At 43.5% G+C, this 22998-nt stretch overlaps 4 protein-coding genes across 4 annotated transcripts; all 4 read left to right on the top strand.

Annotated features, from left to right (window-relative positions):
- The first annotated feature begins 3422 nt into the window (after positions 1-3422).
- Positions 3423-11005, top strand: LOC115018824 (olfactory receptor 146-like). The gene is made up of 5 exons (XM_029448045.1): positions 3423-4324; positions 6294-6477; positions 7012-7125; positions 7364-7427; positions 11001-11005. Exons 1-5 carry the CDS (start codon positions 3423-3425, stop codon positions 11003-11005), a joined length of 1269 nt encoding a protein of 422 aa, XP_029303905.1.
- On the top strand, positions 11005-11949 carry LOC115018823 (olfactory receptor 146-like). Its single transcript, XM_029448044.1, has one exon. The coding sequence runs from the start codon at positions 11005-11007 to the stop codon at positions 11947-11949; it is 945 nt and encodes a 314-aa protein (XP_029303904.1).
- Positions 11950-13985: 2036 nt separating this feature from the next.
- Positions 13986-14960, top strand: LOC115018822 (olfactory receptor 52N5-like). The gene has a single exon (XM_029448042.1). It carries the CDS (start codon positions 13986-13988, stop codon positions 14958-14960), a length of 975 nt encoding a protein of 324 aa, XP_029303902.1.
- A 6404-nt stretch (positions 14961-21364) lies between these two features.
- Positions 21365-22306, top strand: LOC115018567 (olfactory receptor 52N2-like). Its single transcript, XM_029447619.1, has one exon. The coding sequence runs from the start codon at positions 21365-21367 to the stop codon at positions 22304-22306; it is 942 nt and encodes a 313-aa protein (XP_029303479.1).
- The last annotated feature ends 692 nt before the right edge of the window (positions 22307-22998 follow it).

Below are 22998 nucleotides of genomic sequence, written 5' to 3'. Positions count from 1 at the left end.
ATGGGGTGGAAAACTCTGACTGTTGTTTGTGCCTATGCCCCAAACCGCAGTTCGGAGTATTTGGCCTCCTTGGAGACTCCAGTGGTGGACTCCGTAGTCTTGGTGGGAGACTTCAACGCACACAATGGGAAACAATGGGGACACCTGGAGAGGCGTGATTGGGAGGAAGGGCCTCCCTGATCTAAACCCGAACGGTCGTTTGTTGTTGGACTTCTGTGCTAGTCATGGAATGGCCATAACAAACACCATGTTCGAACATAAGGATGCTCATAAGTGTACGTGGTACCAGAGCACCCTAGGCCAAAGGTCAATGATCGATTTTGATGATCTGAGGCCGCATGTTTTGGACACAGAGAGGGGCGGAGCTATCAACTGATCACCATCTGGTGGTGAGTTAGATCAAGGGGTGGGGTAAGATTCTGGACAGGCCTGGTAAGCCCAAACGGGTAATGCGGGTGAACTGGGAACGTCTGGAGGAAGCCCCTGTCCTGGAGATCTTCAACTCACACCTCAGGCGGAGCTTATCAGACATCCCTGTGGAGGTTGGGGGCATTGAACCTGAGTGGGCAATGTTCAAAACCTCTATTGCTGAAGCTGCGGTGATGAGCTGTGGTCTCAAGGTCTTAGGTGCCTCAAGGGGCGGTAACCCTCGAACACCGTGATGGACCCCGGTGGTCAGGGAAGCCGTCCGACTGAAGAAGGAGTCCTTCCGGGTTATGCCGGCACAGCACCGGGTGTGGGAGAAGTTCGGAGAAGCTATGGAGAAGGACTTTCGATCGGAAGCAAGGTGCTTCTGGAAAACCATCCGGCACCTCAGGAGGGGGAAGCGGGGAACCATCCAAGCTCTGTACAGCAAGGGTGGGACCCTGCTGACTTTGACTGAGATGGTAATCGGGCGGTGGAAGGAGCACTTTGAGGAACTCCTGAATCCGACTAACATGCCCTCTATGGTAGAGGCAGAGCTGGAAGCTGATGGGGGATCATCGTCAATTTCCCTGATGGAAGTCACTGAGGTAGTCAAATAACTCCACAGTAGCAAAGCCACAGGGGTTGATGAGAACCGTCCATAAATGCTGAAGGCTTTGGGTGTTGAGGGGCTGTCTTGGTTAACATGCCTCATCAACATTGCGTGGAAGTCTGGGACAGTGCCTAGGGGGTGGCAGACCGCGGTGGTGGTTCCCCTATTTAAAAGGGGGGACGAGAGAGTGTGTGCCAACTACAGGGGTATCACACTTCTCAGCCTCCCTGGTAAAGTCTACTCCAAGGTACTGGAAAGGAGGGTTCGGCCGGTAGTCAAACCTCTGATTGAAGAGGAACAATGCGGATTCCATCCGGTCTACATGTGTTTTGTGGATCCGGAGTAGGCGTATGACCGGGTCCCTCGGGTGATACTGTGGGAGGTGTTAAGGGAGTATGGGCTGAGGGGGTCACTTCTGAGGGCCATCCAATCCCTGTACGCCCAAAACGAGAGTTGTGTCTGGATACTCGGCAGTAAGTCGGACTCCTTCCCAGTGAATGTTGGTCTCCGCCAGGGCTGCGCTTTATCACCAATCATTTTTGTGAATTTTATGGACAGGATATCGAGGCGTAGTCGTGGAGGTGAGGGGTTGCAGTTCGGTGGCCTGAGGATCTCATCGCTGCTCTTTGCAGATGATGTGGTCATTATGGCATCATCGGTCTGTGACCTTCAACAGTCACTGAATCAGTTCGCAGCCGAGTGTAAAGCGGTTGGGATGAGGATCAGCACCTCAAAATCTGAGGCCATGGATCTCAGCAGGAAACCGGTGGATTGCCTACTCCGGGTAGGGACTGATCCCTTACCCCAAGTGAAGGAGTTCAAGTACCTCGGGGTCTTGTTCGCGAGTGAGGGGACGATGGAGCGAGAGATTGGCCGGAGAATCATCACCATTGTGATGAAAAGAGAGCTTAGCCAGAAGTCAAAGCTCTCAATCTATCGGTCAATCTTCGTTCCTACCCTCCCCTATGGTCATGAACGAGATCACGGGTACAAGAGGCCAAAATGGGTTTTCTCAGACGGGTGGCTGGCGTCTCTCTTAGAGATAGATTGAGAAGCTTAGACATCCGTGAGAGACTCAGAGTAGAGCCGCTGCTCCTTTACGTTGAAAGGAGCCAGTTGAGGTGGTTCATCTAGTAAGGATGCCACCTGGGCGCCTCCCTAGGGAGGTGTTCCAGGCACGTCCAGCTGGGAGGAGACCTCGGGGAAGACCCAGGACTCGGTGGAGAGATTATATCTCCTCACTGGGAACGCCTCAGGATCCCCCAGTAAGAGCTGGAGAAGGAGAAGGCCCGGAGAAGGGAAGTTTAGGGTTCCTTACTGGAGCTGCTGCCCCCACGACCCGACCCTGGATAAGTGGTAGACGATGGATGGATGGATGGAATAATTAATTATTATTTATTAGAATATTAGCCATAGCTAATAGCCATGTTAATGCCTATTTGAGCTAAAGCACCTACTTCATTGTAGTACCAGTAATTATCAACCCCTATTTATGATTTTATAAATAATAATAGTTGCAATAATATTAGCTATTATTTATATTTGTTAATACCAGAAAACCAACAGTCTCACAGTTGTCACATATCTGGTAGTGGTGGGCAGATCTATCTAAAATATCGATGTATCGATACCAACATTGGTATCATTGAGGTTGTGCATGTGCAAACACTGCTCCTCTCACTCACTTCACTCATACTAACTCTGCCCCCTATCCTGCCTCCCTCCCCCGCTATACTGTTAGTTTTGCCGGCGTGCAGTCACATGACGTAGCTCAGCAGCGCACTCCTGGCTGCATGAAGGCGGAGAAGAGGAGCGCCGTTTGGTGTTATTTTACAGCTGCAGACCAAAATACTGCAACCGAGAAAGAAGTCTTTCTTTTTCAAAAAAAGTAGCGGAATCGGCAATACTGGCCGTGTATTGGATAGATACCAAATTTTGCAGTATCGCCCACCCCTGATATCCGGTTCATAACTTGGTCATAACCAATCAAGCATCTTGCCGTTCCTTGAAAAATTCCAGGTACGGAAGTAAATGCCAATAATAATTGGTATAACTTCAGCATTGCCATTACTCAACAACAATCACGGCCAAACATAATTAATTAGAGCAGCAGTGTTGCCTATGGCTACCAGCTTGACGACTTGGTGATACGTCACCCACGACTATAGTACATCCGTCTTAAATTGAGACAGTGGCTGTGAGCTTCTGACAGAAGGTTGGCTGTGAGTATTTGGTGACTACATGCATAAAAGACAGGTAATATTCAAATGTTTTTATTTATCTAATCACTGAACTATTTCAAATCTCTCCTTGGTTTACATTTTCAGAAACTTTTATCTTGTGTTTGAAAGACTTACGTGACGAATCAGCACCCCCCCATTTTTGTGTCTTTCGTTTCAGCTTGATGGAAAACTACACCTACAACAGCTTTACCCTCCAACTAGAGGGGTTAAAGATCACAGAAATGTCAATGTACCCTGTCTTTTTCTTTTTCTTTTTTTCCTACTTAATGATTATCTTAGCAAATGTTGGCATTGTAATCCTGGTTTTCATGGACAAAAACTTGCACCAGCCGATGTATCTCCTTTTCTGCAACTTGCCAGTCAATGACATCCTTGGAAATTCTATCATGGTGCCCCGTTTGCTTATAGACATGTTGAGGCCTCCCTCTGAACGCCTCATCAGTTATTATGAATGTGTGGTCCAAGCTTTTACAACACATATGTTTGGTACCACTGCTCACACTGTACTCATGATTATGGCCTTTGACAGATATGTGGCCATCTGTAATCCCCTGCGCTATTCTGCCATAATGACCAACAAAATGGTGGTGAAGCTGACAGTTTCTGCCTGGGGGGTGGCCTTTGTTTTGGTCGGGATTCTGCTTGGTCTGACCATACGGCTGAACCGATGTAGGACTCTGATCACAAATCCTTACTGTGACAATGCCTCACTGTTTAAACTCTCCTGTGAGAGTGTGTTTATTAATAATGTCTATGGCCTCACCTTCACTGTAGTCCTGTTCACAGGTTCTATTGGCAGCATGGTTATCACCTATACTAAGATTACAGTCGTCTGTCTCACCAGTAATAACAAGTCTTTGAACAGTAAAGCCATGAAGACCTGCAGCACTCATCTCTTTGTATATCTTATTATGTTACTAAGTGGAATGCTTGTTATCATCCTGCATCGCTTCCCTCAGTACTCAGACTACAGAAAACTTGCAGCCATTTTGTTTCATATTGTCCCCGGCAGTCTCAACCCCATTATTTATGGGGTTCAGTCAAAAGAGATACGAAGATTCCTGTCACAAAAGTTTCAGTTCAGAAAGGTTTTGCCATCCTTATAACAATAAAATAAATACATTTTAGAAGAATATTGCTTGTCTGTGTTTGTTTTTGTATCCATACACAAGGATGGGTGAAGTTAGTTCTGATATGTTGTTAAAACATTCCTGACCTTTAAATATCAGATTGTTTTCACCACTCCTCAATTTATTGTGATGAAATGAATAGTTATTCATTTATTACTTTTCATTATTATTACTTCATTTATAAGTTACTTTACTGTTAAGAAAGAAGGAAAAGTAGTAGTAATGCTATAACTTGTTATTTTATGAGTTTTATTGTTGCACACATTTTATGTACTGTATGAAGTAGTTGTCAATGATTACCAAATCATTTCTAAACCTTTAAGAAATTGTTAAACATGTAGAAACATTACATAAATAGATGGACCAGATATTTGTAACACTTAGTTAAATTGTTAATAATAGAGTCTATAAACATTATTTGGAAGGTTATTATAAAGTTGCAACTGATGATTATATTTCCTTGTTAAATGGTTAATAAATACTTTGTAAAGCATCTAAAATCATTATTTAGACAGATATTTAATGCTTTGTCAATGGTTAATAATTTGTTTGTTGTTCATCCATGTAATGTTTATAGATGATTTACAAATCATTTGTCATTAACAAAAACTGAATTTAGTAAAAAAGTTATATTATGTGCAAAAATAACAGGGGGGTATCCACCAGGTTCTGTTAGACAGTGGTTGTATGCAAACGACGATCCACTAGCGCTTGGTTCGACCCAGGGCTTTGCTAGAAGCATCGTGGGTGAGGGTAAGGTGTGTGCATGGTAAGTATCCGGTGGTGACTCTTGCCATTTCTTTCAGGGGAGTTAGGGGTGGAGTTAGTACTCGCCTTACACACCCCCTGATTTTGGGAACAAATTGGCCAGAGTTCAATAGGCTAGCGGGGAAAGCTATGGGGGTGCATTCACATGCAGTAGGGACATGTGAGTTGTGTGCTGTGTTTAGTGGAGACACGGAGGAAAGGGACGCCGTCAAGGAGGGGGCCGGGTCGAAGGAGGCTCGGCACCCCTGACCCTGCCAATGTGTCATGTGGAGGACTTTCTCCTTGAGCAGTCCTGGAATTAAACCCTCTGCCAGGCTTTCAATCAGGTCGTAAGTATCGATGGCTTCCCACTTCACCCGAACAGCGCACTTACTCACCCACACTTTACAATGATTAGGGACAGGTTGTATCATGTGAGCCGTGACACACAGACAGGAGAGGAAAACACCCAGTTGTTGGTGACAAGGAGCCATCGGGAAATGATTTTCCAGGCGGTTCATCATAACCCTATGTCTAGTCATCTAGTGTATGACCAAACATGCGCATCATGCCGCGAATGTCAGCTGGTTAACCCGTTGGCAACCCCAAAAGCGCCTTTGCGGCGACTCCCAATAATTGAGTCCCATGACTATTCTCCTCATTTACAGCCCACCCAAGACAAACCCGGCATTCATCTTAGAGGCAAATTAACTTCTCACTTCACTCTCTATCACATATGCAAATACTGTCATACTCGGGGATTTGAACATTCATATTGACACCCCCTCCTGCCACCCTGCAGCTGAGTTCTTCATGTTGATGTCCCCACACACACCAGGGGGCACACGCTCGACTTGGTCATTACTAACTCGGTCCCCATTAAAAATCTGTTGGTGTACGATCTGGGAGTGTCTGATCGCAAGGTAATTTCAATGGAGTTGAAATTGTCTCACCAGACCAAGCCCAAACGCAAAATTCACTTCAGAAATCTAAAATACATCAATGCAGACATCAGGACTTTGGAAGTCCAGCAAATCCCCGCTACAAATTTCACAACAGTCAGCGAATCAGTGGATTTTTACAATAGAACACTGAGCAATATCCTGGATCTCCAGGCCCCTGGGAAAACTCTGAGATACTGCTCACAACCTCTAGCTTCAAGTTACTCGCCAAGTGGCAAGGGCCCTTCGTGGTAACGCGGCGAGTGGGGGATGTTGATTATGAGGTGGTGCAATCGGACAGGAGTGGGGGGGCAACACAAATTTACCCCCACAATCTCCTAAAAGCATGGAGGGATTTGGCCACCATGGAGATTGAGAAAGATGGGCTTGGATCACAGGTAATAAACACCGAGAAACCAGCCACGGTCTGTTATGACGGCAGTCTTTCACCGGGTCAGAGAGCAAACATAGCCTCGCTGCAAAGGCGATTTGCCGATGTGTTGTCCCCCTGCCAGGGCGCACAACTCTCATACGCCACCACATAGAGACTTCCCCGGGCGTGACGGTTTGATGCCTGAGCACAAAAGGAAAATTGTTCAGGTGGAACTTCAAATGGAGGTAATAAAAGAGTCCAACAGTGACCAGTGCTGCCCCGTCATGCTGGTACGCACGTCCGACGGGTCAGTACAGTTCTGTGTAGACTATTGCAGGGTTAATGAGGTGTCTAAATTTGATGCTTACCCGATGCCCTGGGTCGACGAACTCCTGGATCGGCTAGACACGGCTCGTTTTTATACGACACTGGATTAAATCAAGGACTACTAGCAGATTCCCCTGTCTCCAGAGTCTAGAGAAAAAAACAGCCTTCTTCACTCCGTAGTTGTACCAATTCGTGACTCTTCCATTCCCGGTTGTTTGGAGCCACCTTCCAGCGGCTCATGGACCGGGTTCTGGTTCCCCACTCTGCATATGCTGCTGCCTACATGGATGATATCATCATCCACAGCGAGACGTGTGAACAGCATATGCAGCAGGTGGGAACAATGGTCAGTGCGGCCACGGATAGAAAGATTGCACAAGAAGAAAAATGAGGTCAGGAGGTTTATGGGGCTGTCCGGCTACTATAGGTGGTTCATTCCGGGTTTCTGGAATTGACCAGCCCCCTAACCTGAAAGCGTGCCTCAGATCCGGAAGTGTCAGCTGGCGTTTGAGAGCCTTAAGCAAGCCCTCTGTGGGAAGCCACTCCTGTTTTCTCCTAACTTTGCTCTTCCTTTTGTCTTGCAGACCAACACCTCAAACAACGGATTGCTCCGTACTGTGCATCAGCCGGAAGCTGGCTCAGCGGGAGGTGATCTACAGTACGGTGGAAAAAGAGTGCGCCCTGCGTTATTACCTCCTGGGACGCTCTTTCACCCTCTGTTCCACCAACCGCTTGCTGTTTCTAACAGATTCTCTCCACTCAGTGACACACCTGCTGAGAAGCCAACTCTGGTTATCGGTAGCTCAATTTTGAGATACGTTCATTTTGAGACACCAGCGACGATAGTCACGTGCATTCCGGGGGCCAGAGCGGGCGACATAGAAGCACATTTGAAACTGCTGGCTAAGGCTAAACGTAAATACAGTAAGATTGTTATTCATGTCGGCGGTAATGACACGCGATTGCGTCAATCGGAGTGTACTAAAGTTAATGTGGAGTCGGTGTGTACATTTGCCAAAACAATGTCGGACTCCGTAGTTTTCTCTGGTCCTCTGCCAAATCTTTTGAATGATGACATGTTTAGCCGCATGTCATCATTCCGTCGCTGGCTCTCACGGTGGTGTCCAGATAATGATGTGGGCTTCGTAGACAATTGGCGGACTTTCTGGGGAAGACCTGGTCTGATTAGGGGTGACGGCATCCATCCTACTTTGGCTGGAGCAGATCTCATATCCAATAATATTACAAAGTCTAATAGTGGACCTAATCCATGACAACCCAGAGTTGAGACCAGGAGACAGAGTTGCAGTCTTACACACTTCTCTGTGCTTCTTTCCCACGACCACTGAAACTAATCAAGTCTATGGTTAACAGAAGAGGAGTTATACATGAACACCTAATTAAAATAAACACCACCGCTGCAAAAGTGCAACTAAATCGAAAAATTAAATGTGGGCTCTTAAACATCAGATCTTTATCAACGAAAGCTGGATTGGTAAATGATTTAATATCAGATAATAAGATTGATTTATTTTGTCTCACTGAAACCTGAGACATGAAGAATATGTCTAAATGAATCTACTCCACCTGGTCATATTAATACTCACATTCCTCGAGGTACTGGCCGAGGAGGTGGAGCTGCGGCCACATTTGACTCAAACCTCTTGATCAATCCTAAGCCTAAACTAAAATATAACTCTTTTGAAAGCCTTGTTCTTACGCTCTCAAACCCAACATGGAAACAATAAAGCCAGTTTTATTTGTTACTGTGTACCGCCCTCCTGGTCCGTATTCTGAAGTTCTATCTGAACTCTCAGAATTTTTATCAAGTTTAGTCCTTAAAACAGATAAAGTAATTATTGTAGGTGACTTTAATATTCATGTGGATGTTGATAGTGACAGCCTTAATAATGCATTTATCTCAATATTAGATTCACTGGGTTCAGTCAGAATGTACATGAACCAACTCACTGTTTAAACCACACTCTGGACCTTGTTCTGGGATATGGTGTTAAAACTGAAAGTTTATTAGTGTGTCCACATAATCCTCTTTTATCAGAACATTTTAATAACTTTTGAAGTCCTGTTACTGGACTACAAGCCAGCAGGCAGAACATCCTACGCTCGATGTTTATCTGAAAGTGCTGTGACTAAATTTAAGGAAGTGATTCCATCAGCACTTAATTCAATACCAGGACTCAATATCAATATAACGGAGGACTCCAATGCTAACTTTAGTCCCTCCCACATTAATCATCTTGTTGATAGCGCTGCAGCCTCACTGCGAATAACACTCGACTCTGTCGCTCCTCTAAAGAAGAAGATCATAAAACAGAAAAAGAAAGCTCCGGCTTAATTTACAAATCCGCAAACTAAAACAAAAGTCGAGAAATCTTGAAAGTAAATAGCGTTCAACTAAACTGGAAGAATCTCGTTTAGTCTGGTTAGATCATCTTAAAACGTATAAGAAGGCTCTCCGTAATGCAGAGCAGCTTATTACTCTTCCTTAACAGAAGAACATAAGAACAACCCCAGGTTTCTGTTCAGCACTGAGGCTGACAGAGAGCCACAGCTCTACAGAGCCTTCTGTTCCTATATCTCTCAGTAGTGACGACTTCATGAGCTTCTTTAACCATAACATTATAATTATTAGAGACTAAATTAATCTCCTCCTGACCTCAATCAGTAACGACTTAACTTCAACCTCCAGAACCTTAAAAACATCTGTAACTCCTGAAATATATCTAGACTGTTTTACTCCAATCTACCTTAACCAACTAACTTCAACAATCTCATCGTCTAAGCATCAACCTGTCTTTTAGACCCGATTCCAACTAAACTGTTTAAAGAAGTTTTACCCTTAATTAACACCTCGTTATTAAATATGATCAACCTGTCTCTATTATCTGGCTACGTACCAATCCTTTAAAGTAGCTGTAATAAAACCACTTCTTAAAAAGCCTAGTCTTGATCCAGAGGTTTTAGCCAACTATAGGCCGATATCTAACCTTCCCTTTCTCGCTAAGATCCTCGAGAAAGCAGTCGCAAAACAGTTGTGTGACTTTTTACATAATAATAGTTTATTTGAGGTTTTTCAATCTGGATTTAGAGTTCATCATAGCACAGAGACGGCACTGGTGAAAGTTACCAATGACCTTCTATTGGCATCAGACAAAGGACTTGTCTCTGTTCTTGTCTTGTTAGACCTCAGTGCTGCTTTCCACACTGTTGATCAGGACATTCTACTACTGAGACTGGATTCATCCAAACTTTCTCTTTTTCAACACAACATCATTTTCTGTCAAATGTTGTATTTGTACTATGTTGTTTATCCTGCACATACGACATCTATTGCACGTCTGTGCGTCCTGGGAGAGGGATCCCTCCTCAGTTGCTCTCCCTGAGGTCTCTTCCATTTTTCCCCCTTTAATTATGGGGTTTCTTTTAGGAAGTTTTTCCTTGTGCGATGCGAGGGTCTAAGGACAGAGGGTGTCGTATCCTGTACAGTCTGTAAAGCACACTGAGACAAATGTATAATTTGTGATATTGGGCTATACAAATAAATTTGATTTTGATTTGATTTGTTCGGACATTGCCCCGCTCCAGTGGCTCCACGGCATGAAGGATGCCAATGCCTTGATCACTCGCTGGTATCTGATTAGTATTCAAATTCAAATATCAATAGTTTTAATAATATTCATTTATCATTAATGTTTATTAATAATTACATTGGTTAATACCAGAACCCCAACAGTCTCTTGCAGTTCTCACATAGCCGATTCATAATTTGGTCATAAACAATAAAGCATCTTGCCGTTCCTTGAAAAATTCCAGGTACGGAAGTAAATGCCAATAATAATTGGTATAACTTCAGCATTGCCATTACTCAACAACAATCACGGCCAAACATAATTAATTAGAGCAGCAGTGTTGCCTATGGCTACCAGCTTGACGACTTGGTGATACGTCACCCACGACTATAGTACATCCGTCTTAAATTGAGACAGTGGCTGTGAGCTTCTGACAGAAGGTTGGCTGTGAGTATTTGGTGACTACATGCATAAAAGACATTAAAGGTAATATTCAAATGTTTTTATTTATCTAATCACTGAACTATTTCAAATCTCTCCTTGGTTTACATTTTCAGAAACTTTTATCTTGTGTTTGAAAGATTTACGTGACGAATCAGCACCCCCCCCATTTTTGTGTCTTTCGTTTCAGCTTGATGGAAAACTACACCTACAACAGCTTTACCCTCCAACTAGAGGGGTTAAAGATCACAGAAATGTCAATGTACCCTGTCTTTTTCTTTTTCTTTTTTTCCTACTTAATGATTATCTTAGCAAATGTTGGCATTGTAATCCTGGTTTTCATGGACAAAAACTTGCACCAGCCGATGTATCTCCTTTTCTGCAACTTGCCAGTCAATGACATCCTTGGAAATTCTATCATGGTGCCCCGTTTGCTTGCAGATACATTGAGACCTCCCTCTGAACGCCTCATCAGTTATTATGAATGTGCTGTCCAAGCTTTTACAACACATATGTTTGGTACCACTACTCACACTGTACTCATGATTATGGCCTTTGACAGATATGTGGCCATCTGTAATCCCCTGCGCTATGCTGCCATAATGACCAACAAAATGGTGGTGAAGCTGACAGTTTCTGCCTGGGGGGTGGCCTTTGTTTTGGTTGGGATTCTGCTCGGTCTGACCATACGACTGAACCGATGTAGGACTCTGATCACAAATCCTTTCTGTGACAATGCCTCACTGTTTAAACTCTCCTGTGAGAGTGTGTTTATTAATAATGTCTATGGCCTCACCTTCACTGTAGTCCTGTTCACAGGTTCTATTGGCAGCATGGTTATCACCTATGCTAAGATTACAGTAGTCTGTCTGATGAATAAAAACAAGTCTTTGAACAGTAAAGCCATGAAGACCTGCAGCACTCATCTCTTTGTATATCTTATTATGTTACTAAGTGGAATGCTTATTATCATCCTGCATCGCTTCCCTCAGTACTCAGACTACAGAAAACTTGCAGCCATTTTGTTTCATATTGTCCCCGGCAGTCTCAACCCCATTATTTATGGGGTTCAGTCAAAAGAGATACGAAGATTCCTGTCACAAAAGTTTCAGTTCAGAAAGGTTTTGCCATCATTATAACTTAAATACAAATAAGAAAATGTGTATGTGCTTGTCTGCGTTTCGCTTTCAATGTGTTTTGTTTTTATCTTGTTTTCTCCTTATTTTGAATCATGAAAGCGATATGGATGTCTCAAGTTAGTCCTAAAATGTTGTTAAATGGTTCTTGACCGTTGACCATCAGAATATTTTCACCAATCTATTTATTGTAACGATGAATATGACATATATAATGTATATATTTATATACTTCGTCTTATATATAGTTACGTCACATGTCACTTTTCACAAAAGCCTTTACGTAAAATCTTATGTCTGTTGTTGTTGTTTTTGTTGTCGTCCTGCATTTTAGTGCCTTGAGATTGCTTTTAGCTTTGAGAGGCGCTTTATAAATACAATTTATTATTATTATTATTATTATTATTATTATTATTATTATTACATGTGTTTTACTTCTGTTATCTGTTAAAAATGCAAAATAAATCACACATGCAATTTAATAAATGAATGCCCCCACTATTCAGTACATTTTGAGCAACAGAGACGAATATATTCACTCATTTGTTTTGTATCTGTATGTGCGTTATGTCTAGAAAGATTACATAATATAATAAATACATATAAAGTATAAATGATGTCCATTGTTTGTATGATTGGCTTCCTGTCGCATTCAGGATCGAATACAAAATCTCCCTACTCACACATCAATGCATACATGGAAATGCTCCTGAAAATCTTATGTCTGTTGTTGTTGTTGTTGTTTTTGTTGTCGTCCTGCATTTTAGCGCATTGAGATTGCTTTTAGCTTTGAAAGGCGCTTTATAAATACAATGTATTATTATTATTATTATCATTATTATCAGTATCAGTATCAGAGTAGAAAGTGTGCTGTGGCTTGTAGTTAACATTGATGAGATTGATATATAATTATAGTCTGAAGCAGTTTGATCAGATGACATGGATATAAATAGCATTGAGGCATTTATTTATGATTACTGGTAAATTTTTACAGGCTTTAATAAAATTAGACAGACATTTGACACATCATTAACATTTGGTCAAATATTTACTCTGCCAAAGCTGATAAATGATCATATATTGTGATGTTTAAACAAATCATGTGAATGATGCTTGTTGCCAAGAAACAGTTGACCTGTCAGCAACGATGCTGCTGCTGACGGTCAACGATGCACCGCTTAAAAGTGTCTGCAGTTTCACTTTTGGTCCGAGGTGAAGGGAGGTCTGTGTTAGAACGCTGCCTTAGCAGCTGCTATTAGAAGTTGTGTCTAATTGTCACAGGGCTGTGTTTGAATGTATCCTTCATTTACTGTAGTGGCTGTAGTTGTTAGTGGAGGATAACTGCACAAAACTATCCTTATCTTCAAGCTTTATTAAGTGTCAGTTCACCCACATTATAGATAGTTATTGTTAAATGTGTCTCTGTTTCTGCCTGCACTCAAATGCATTAGAGGTGAATGGAAGTTGTTTTTTTGCTCAAAGCATTGAAAAATTAAACAGCCATATATCAGTCTGTCTGTTGCTCTTCCTGCAGTTTCTTCCAGTTTGATTCCCCTTTAAAGGTCTTTTCTGGGAGTTGTTGCTGATCCGGATCGTGTTGTATGCTGGATGCACAGTGTCTTTGCAGAAACAGTTTCTCTGTTATTGTGGATAACACTGCCAACAGTCTTCTTTTTGTTGAAAACTCTTCATAGTTTAACTTGGACATCGTGACATTTTTCTAATCTTTAAATATCATGAAATGTGTTTTCTTTTTGTAGTTTAGGTGAATGAACCCTTCAATCAGTTTGGCAGAAATGGAAAAAGACATGGACATGGTGACGTTATATGCTGAATGTCTCTGTTGAATGATGACTCTTGTTCTGTTCTGTCATTGTTATTGTGTTGCAGACACATTTAGATTCACTGTGATACCTTTAACAAGAACTTTTTAAAGAGTTACTGTGCAATGTTTTTGCTTTTCTGTAACTATAACGCTGTATAAATATAACTGTGGCAAGCACATTCAAAAGTCTTTACTGCTAAATGATAGAAAAAACATGAAAAACGGCAGTTTTGGTGGAGATATCCTAATCCTGGAGGCGTTAAATGTCACCTACCAGTCTTCTATTCCCGCCTTCATCCTCCTCCTTCTCATCTACATCTTCATCATGGTGTCCAACATCGGCCTGGTGGTGCTGATCACCATGGAGAGGAGCCTGCACCAGCCCATGTACCTGCTCCTCTGCAACATGAGTATTAACGATGTTTTTGGGGCCACGATAGTTATACCACATGTACTCCGAGATATTTTAGCATCAGACTCTTTGCGGTACATACGTTACAACGACTGCGTCGTTCAGGCTTTCTGTGTTCACCTCCATGCGAGCGCTTCTCACACTGTGCTCATGAGCATGGCCTTCGATCGCTACGTGGCCATCTGCAACCCGCTGCGGTACGCCACCATCATGACCCACAGGATGGTGGTGGGTCTGTCGGTGACGGAGTGGGGAACAGCCTTCGTGATGGTGCTGATCCTCATTGGCCTCAGCGTGCGACTGCCGCGCTGCAGGTCAGTTATACTCAACCCGTTCTGTGACAATGCCTCCTTGTTCAAGCTTTCCTGTGAGAGCGTGCTCATCAACAACATCTACGGCCTCAGCTACGTGGTCGTCCTGCTGGGCTCGTCCATCTGCAGCGTCACGCTCACCTACATGAAGATTGCCGCGGTGTGTTTGCGCAGTAAGAACAAGGTGCTGAACAGCAAAGCGCTGCAGACCTGCGCCACCCACCTGGCCGTGTATGTCTTCCTCCTGGTGGCCGGCTTCATCATTGTGATCCTGCACCGTTTCCCTCAGCATGCTGACCACCGAAAAGTTGCGGCGGTCATGGGACATGTTGTGTTGCCGGCCCTTAATGCTGTTATCTACGGGCTGCAAATTAAAGAGGTCCGTCAGAGGATTATGGTTTTGTTCCATAACAATAAATGTAGCTTTAAAAGATGTAAAAAGACACAGGATGCTAATACAATATAATACAAACCTTTGAGTTTACTCATTTCTGCAAGGATCATGTCGAAATGATTTCATGGTACTGTTTCAGCAGCGTAGAGGAATAACCACTGTGGTGAACTACCTGATAATCATATTCTGGTAATAAATTAAGCTACATAAATAACCACATCCTTTTAAAATTCATCCTGTTTTCTTATTGATCAATGCATAACATACTGATTATATCCAGTATAATATATACATGTAATATACATACATTTTATATGTAAAATGTATATTGGAAAAATCCAGTAACTAAGTAATTAACACAGCAAAAGGCAAGAGGTTTCACACTGGGGGCTAAACACAGCAGGGGACAGGAGACAAACTGCTGAGGAACTGTAGAGCAATAAAAGAACAGTCATCAGGTGATGGATCAGCACATCTGTTATTTACTGTAAACGAGTAATAAACATCAAAGACGATCTCTCTGAATAGATGTGTTCCTTTTGATCTCTGTAAATTCAGACCTTTTGACCCCTCCAATCTGAATAAATTGTCCTTTGATGTTTGTGTATATATGTAGAAGCAGCCTCGCTGAGCAACACAGCAGATCTTACAACCTGTATGTGTGAGTTTGATCATCTTCGTATGTATAAACTCGCTCCTTCTTGCAAGAATATTGATTAAACCTTGTATTTGATTTGGATCCTGACTTTGTGGTGTTATTAGGAATATTAACAGTTCCTTTCATGAATTCTATTACCTCGGCCAAGGAGGTAATGTTTTCAGTTCGGTTTGTTTATTAGGATTACAGAAGACAGACAGATTTCCATAAATCTTTAACAGATTTTCTTTAAACTCAGGGCTGGGGACTAGGGCTGCAACTAATGGTTGTTTTCATTATCAACTATTTCATAGATTATTTGATTAATAGTTTGGTGTATAAAATGTGAGAAAATAGTGGAAAATATCAGTCACTCAGAGTCCAAGGTTTGTCTTTAAATATCTTGTTTGTCACTTTAATATAAAACAGAGAAAAGCAGCTAATCTCCAGTTTTGAGGCTGAAGTCGTAACAACAGCTCAGAAACAGATAAATGTGTTTAAACGCTCTGAGCAATAAATCACATCTTCTTTGTAGTGTCCGTGTTGTTTCCACATCACGACTTCAAGCTTACGAACACACCGAAGTCATGACTTTCCAACTCGGGAAAGGGGAACAACCGAAGAGTACCTGAATGCACCATTGGCCTTAGCGGAGGTCTCCGCTCTCCAAGTGACATTCTAGTTTGTTTGTTTTTTACAATAAATATTAAAGGATATTATATCAAACTGAAATCTGTTGATATGAGATTCTATAATTATCCATCCATCGCCTACCGCTTATCCGGGATCGGGTCGCGGGGGCAGCAGCTCCAGTAAGGAACCCCAATCTTCCCTTCTCCGGGCCACATCCTCCAGCTCCAACTGGGGGATCCTGAGGCGTTCCCAGGCCAGTGAGGAGATATAATCTCTCCACCGAGTCCTGGGTCTTCCCCGGGGTCTCCTCCCAGCTGGACGTACCTGGAACACCTCCCTAGGGAGGCGCCCAGGTGGCATTCTTACTAGATGCCCGAACCACCTCAACTGGCTCCTTTCAACGCAAAGGAGCAGCGGACTCACTCACACTCACGAACAAGACTCCGAGGTACTTGAACTCCTTCACTTGGGGTAAGGGATAATTCCCTACCCGGAGTAGACAATCCACCGGTTTCCTGCTGAGAGCCATGGCCTCAGATTTTGAGGTGCTGATCCTCATCCCAACTGCTTCACACTCGGCTACGAACCGATCCAGTGACTGTTGAAGGTCACAGACACACAAAACACATGTAGACCGGATGGGCGTACTCCCAGGCCCCCTCCAGGATCCTTGCGAGAGTGAAGAGTTGGTCCGTTGTTCCACGACCAGGACGGAATCCGCATTGTTCCTCTTCAATCAAAGGTTCGACTACCGGCCGAACCCTCCTTTCCAGTACCTTGGAGTAGACTTTACCAGGGAGGCTGAGAAGTGTGATACCCCTGTAGTTGGCAGACACTCTCTGGTCTCCCTTTTTAAATAAGGGAACCACCACCCCGGTCTGCCACCCCCTAGGCACTGTCCCAGACTTCCACCCAATGTTGACGAGGCGTGTCAACCAAGACAGCCCCTCAACACCCAAAGCCTTCAGCATTTCTGGACGGATCTCATCAACCCCTGCAGCTTTGTCACTGTGGAGTTGTTTGACTACCTCGGTGACTTCAGTCAGGGAAATTGACGATGATCCCCCATCAGCTTCCAGCTCTGCCTCTACCATAGAGGGCATGTTAGTCGGATTTAGGAGTTCCTCAAAGTGCTCCTTCCACCACTCGATAACCTTCTCAGTCAAAGTCAGCAGGGTCCCACCCTTGCTGTACACAGCTTGGATGGTTCCCCGCTTCCCCATCCTGGGGTTCCAGATGGTTTTCCAGAAGCACTTTGGTGCCGACCGAAAGTCCTTCTCCATAGCTTCCCCTGAACTTCTCCCACACCCGCTGCTGTGCCTCTGCGATGGCATAACCTGGAAGGACTCCTTCTTCAGTCGGATGGCTTCCCTGACCACCGGTGTCCACCACGGTGTTCGAGGGTTACCGCCCCTTGAGGCACCTAAGACCTTGAGACCACAGCTCATCACTGCAGCTTCAGCAATAGAGGTTTTGAATATCGCCCACTCAGGTTCAATGCCCCCAACCTCCACAGGGATGTCTGAAAAGCTCCGCCGGAGGTGTGAGTTGAAGATCTCCAGGACAGGGGCTTCCTCCAGACGTTCCCAGTTCACCCACACTACCCGATTGGGCTTACCAGGTCCGTCCAGAGTCTTCCCCCACCCCTTGATCCAACTCACCACCAGATGGTGATCAGTCGACAGCTCCGCCCCTCTCTTCACCCGAGTGTCCAAAACATGCGGCCTCAGATCAGATGATACGATTACAAAATCGATCATTGACATTTGGTCTAGGGTGCTCTGGTACCACGTGCACTTATGAGCATCCTTATGTTCGAACATGGTGTTTGTTATGTCCATTCCATGACTAGCACAGAAGTCCAACAACAAACGACTGTTCGGGTTTAGATCAGGGAGGCCGTTCCTCCCAATCACGCCTCTCCAGGTGTCTCCATCGTTTCCCACGTGTGCGTTGAAGTCTCCCAGCAAGACTATGGGGTCCCCAACTAGAGCCCCCTGCAGGGCTCCATTCAGGGTCTCCAAGAAGGCCGAATACTCCGAACTGCGGTTTGGGGCATAGGCACAAACAACAGTCAGAGTTTTCCCCCCATAACCCGAAGGCGTAGGGAGGCGACCCTCTTGTCCACCGGGATGAACTCCAACGTAGCGGCGCTCAGCCGGGGACTTGTAAGTAAAATATAACTATCATAGAACATATTAATACAAGAAGACATAAAGACAAATGACTGATTATAAATTCTGATGCTTGGTGCCCCCCCCCTGTTTTGTTATTTATTTATTTTTTATCTACTGTGCCATTATATGTGAATGTATTGAAAATGTCATCATACTTCACTCCCAGTCTTGTTTTGGTTTCTTCATTTGCCTTAAATTTGAACTGCTTTATTTATTATTACGTTTTGTATTATGTGTGTTTCTTTGTGCCGAGGATTTGTTGCTTTTAACTCGACTATATTGTTAGTGAGGTCTCGACTTCAATGTATTTGCAAGTCTAAATAAAGGTTGAGTGAGAGTTGAGAAAAGTTGAATGAACTTGAAGAGTAAAAGGCCCTGAGCGTTGCCTGTCAGGCACCATGAGGGCCAGTCAACACTGCTGAAGCCCCAGAGTCTTCTCTGTCATATTATAAAAACTATTTTCCACTTCACCTCGGGTCAGGCTGCAGGAGGTCCCCAAGTTGTGCAGCGCTCAGTTAGAGCTTATAAAATTGTGCGTTAGTTCACCTGCAGTCTGTCTGGAGGAGGTTCACGTTAGCAGAGGTAAAGCTGAGTCTCTCTCTCTCACACACACACACACACACACAGACACACGCACAGACACACACACACACACACACACAGACACACACACACACACACACACGCACACAGAAACACGCACAGACACACACACACGCACACAGAAACACACACACACACACACACACACACACAGAAACACACACGCACACACACACACACACACACACACACACACACACACTTTTTCCACTGTTCACTGAATCTATCTGACGTGTTTTGAATTTTAAATGAAGGAAGATGTAAAATATATAAAAAGTCAAACAAAAACACGCAAAATGGAACGTGAATCTGAAAATGATGTTTTTAACATGAGATTTGCATGAAGTGTTGACTTGTTTTCTTGTATTGTTCTGGTTTGTTGAATTGATATTATGATTCCGTTGAGTCTCGACAGTGATGCTGCTTTAGATTTTTTAACATCCGTATCACAACCAACTGCAAGTTTTCTTAAAATCTCTTAAAGTTGGAGTACTGCAGGACATGCTGGCTTTCGATGTGTTGTAAGGCTTTCATGGGAAAGTTTCGAAGGTGTACATGTATTATATATTTCATTATTGTGTGTACTGTGTTTGGGTCATGAGCGGCTTTTTCTTTATATCTACAACTCAATTAGTCAAAATGTTAATAATTGATAAACAACTACAGTTGTTCTTACAAAGTTATTCCAGAGATCTCAAATTCAATTCTGACTAGCCAACATGTAAATAATATGCTGGCTTGAAATTGTAACTAGTAAGAATGAAATGACAGATATCTGAAATACAGTTGGAAAATAGTGAAAATTGCCATAAAGAGAGTTCTGTTAAGTCTGAGTGGCGAGTTAGAGTTAAAGTTTAAAAGTATTTTGGATGCTGATAGCTCCGTGAATTGTGCATCAGACACTATCTGAAGTGAACCTTTGTTTTTGCATCTGATTGCGATTGTCAATGTGAATACATTTATATTTTGTAGGCAGAACAATTAAAAGATGTTAGAAGACGAGGAGGTGCAGAGGCATTCCTCAAAACTTCAGGATAGGAATTTCAACGTGACAGAGAGTCGAATGTCTCCGTCTGCCAGTGCTGAGCATGATCCGTATATTATCTGTATATTTATATTATAAATGTGCTTCAGTGACTCTGCAGACGCTCATAATGTCTCTGTAATTGTGCGGCTGTTAGTGCTGATCTTTGTCAACTGGAGGCACATTTACATAGAAAGGGGACAATTTGGTACCAAATGTCTTCATATTACCTCATTTGAAAAAAAAAGAATCAGCGCCCGGGGAAAAGTTGTGCCAAGTAAATAGCGTCGCTCTGCTCGTGTCACTAGACTAGTGACACGAGCAGAGCGACGCTATTTACTTGGCACAACTTTTTTTTGTCTTATTTGTGCAGGTTTAGCAGTTGCAAAGGCCGAGCAATCATTATGTGAAGTCCCCCGAGTTACAAATTATGCAGCATATTTAGAAGATGCTTTAAGAAGATATTTTTTTATCTCAAAGCTGCACTTGAGTAAAAAAGGAAATTGTGGATTTCTTTTAAGGGTCTCACACGTACTCACACACTGCAATTTAGATCCTGCATTTAACTGTCCTAATATTAGGAGCAGTGTGCAGCTATTATTTTACAAGGGTCAATAAAGAGTTTGACAAAGACTACCAGGAATGGGGAGCATAGGGAGTAAATCAGTTGAAGGGCCACATCTCATGCTTTCAAAATATGGCTCTGATAGTTTAAAACATTTACAAGAATGGTGATGAATGTGGTTTTCCGACAGGAGAGTCGTTAAGTACGGCACAGATACGAAAACTAGGCATGATCTCCAATGTTATTTTATACTATTTTATCTGCTATTTTAATTCAGCTATTTTTATACAATTTTAATTCTGCTATATTATATTATTTTAATTATGCTATTTTATCTGCTATTTTATCTGCTATTTTTATAATGGTGCTTCAGACTCATGTACATCTACACTGTGATTATTGTTCTGTAAATGTTCTTATTCTGTCCTTGTACTAATTGTTATGTTTCTGCTGTGAAGCACTTTGGGCTGCAATTCTTGTATGAAAGGTGCTATACAAATAAAGCTTATTATTATTATTATTATTATTATTATTATTATTATTATTATTATTATTATTATTATTATTATTATTATTATATATTATCAGCGCCCGGGGAGTAGCGTGAGGGTCCGGTGCCTTGCTCAAAGTACCGGTCCACACTCCATACTGTACTCTGTTTGGGGACTTGAACCTCTGGGAATCGAACCCCTGTCTTTTGCGTGACAGGCAAATGTTCTGTTGACTACACTTAGGCAGAGATGTTTACCATCTTACGGCTGATTAACACCATCACAATAATTGTTGTTGACTGAATCTCTCCGTTTATGATCCTTTGTAGGATCCGCCCCCTGCAGTATGGAGAACCAAACTTTCAATATGGATGTTCTACAGCTGGAGGGGTTAAAGGTCGACCCCTCCTCCTCCGTTCCCGCCTTTATCCTCCTCCTCCTCATCTACGTCTTCATCATGGTGTCCAACATCGGCCTGGTGGTGCTGATCACCACGGAGAGGAGCCTGCACCAGCCCATGTACCTGCTCTTCTGCAACATGAGTATTAACGATGTTTTTGGGGCGACGGCCGTCATTCCTCGTGTCCTGAGTGATGTTTTCACTCCAAGTGCTGACCGGTACATTCCTTACATAGACTGCGTCATTCAGGCTTTTTGTGCTCACTTTCATGGAGGCACCTCTCACACCGTGCTCATGATCATGGCCTTCGATCGCTACGTGGCCATCTGCAACCCGCTGCGGTACGCCAAAATCATGACCCACAGGATGGTGGTGATGCTGTCCGTGTGGGCGTGGGGGGTGGCATTTCTCTTGATTGTGGTCCTCATAGGCCTCAGCGTGCGCCTGTCGCGCTGCAGGCGGGTTGTACCCAACCCGTTCTGTGACAACGCGTCCTTGTTCAAGCTCTCCTGTGAAAACGTTATCATCAACCACATTTATGGCCTCTTCAGTGCCATGCTTACAATGTCCGTGTCCCTGTGCAGCGTGACGCTCACCTACCTGAAGATCGCCCAAGTGTGTTTGAGCAGTAAGAACAAGACTATGAACAGACGGGCGCTGCAGACCTGCACCACCCACCTGACCGTGTACATCATCCTGCTGTTTTCCGGCACCATCATCATTATCCTCCATCGTTTCCCGAACTTATCAGATCACAGGAAGATGGCGTCCATCTTGTTCCACGTGGTTCCTCCTTCCATGAACGCTGTTATCTATGGACTGCAAATCAAAGCGGTCAGAGAAAAAATTATAATTATATTCAACAGGAATAAAAAGAGTCAAAAGTAAGTACACATCAATAAAACATTTGAATTGTAATTCCACCTTCCCCTGGTGGTAGAATAAACAATGACATTGTAGAGGCCTTTTGGGAAGAAATGGACTTTCTCTCAACAGATCTGGAGAAAAACTGTTCGGTTCCATTATGGATCACGCCATTAGCCACCCGACTTTGGCTAAATGCAAGGAGACACCATGCCCCACACCAACAGATAACCACCATGATGACGTCCAAACAACTAGAGTGAGTGACCTTGCTGCAGTACCAGCCACAATAAGCCTGCACACCAAGGACCCCAGTCCCTCAAATCCACCGACAGACATGGATGAAGTTAAAATTTTGTGGAGTAGCACTGAGACACCCTACCCCCTCCCCTCCCCCTCTTCCTCATCTTCCTCTCCCTTCCTCCTTTTTAACGACAGGATGAACAAATTGGTGAAAGGTGGTCTTAAACTGACACCTCAAATAAGCCCCCGCTCTAAACCATCATACCCCACCATCATCCCTCATTCTTCTCCCCCTCCCAGATGTCCCCCCGCACCTCCCCCTCGGCTTATACCAAAAGCCCACTTATGGACACTCAAGGACATCACCCCCCCAAACTGGTTATGCCGTTCCTGTCTTGACTACTACCAGACTAAATAATCAGCGCTCAGCACGCACTGCGTCTGGTTATCTTAGATATATCAGTGCACAGCCA

The sequence above is a fragment of the Cottoperca gobio genome, chromosome 14 (genome assembly GCF_900634415.1).
Source record: "Cottoperca gobio chromosome 14, fCotGob3.1, whole genome shotgun sequence".
Taxonomy (NCBI): Eukaryota; Metazoa; Chordata; class Actinopteri; order Perciformes; family Bovichtidae; genus Cottoperca; species Cottoperca gobio.
The sequence above is the reverse complement of the archived record's forward strand: the minus strand, read 5'-3'. Positions and strand labels throughout refer to the sequence as shown.

What these genes read in the sequence shown, in the direction of transcription:
- LOC115018824 (XM_029448045.1), top strand. Translation starts at nt 3,423, where the DNA reads ATGGAAAACTACACCTACAACAGCTTTACCCTCCAACTAGAGGGGTTA. An exon ending in AAGATGGGCTTGGATCACAG is followed by an intron (nt 6,478 to 7,011) that starts GTAATAAACACC and finishes GCCACCTTCCAG; the next exon opens with CGGCTCATGGACCGGGTTCT. An exon ending in TGCAGCAGGTGGGAACAATG is followed by an intron (nt 7,126 to 7,363) that starts GTCAGTGCGGCC and finishes TTTGTCTTGCAG; the next exon opens with ACCAACACCTCAAACAACGG.
- LOC115018823 (XM_029448044.1), top strand. Translation starts at nt 11,005, where the DNA reads ATGGAAAACTACACCTACAACAGCTTTACCCTCCAACTAGAGGGGTTA.
- LOC115018567 (XM_029447619.1), top strand. Translation starts at nt 21,365, where the DNA reads ATGGAGAACCAAACTTTCAATATGGATGTTCTACAGCTGGAGGGGTTA.
- LOC115018822 (XM_029448042.1), top strand. Translation starts at nt 13,986, where the DNA reads ATGAAAAACGGCAGTTTTGGTGGAGATATCCTAATCCTGGAGGCGTTA.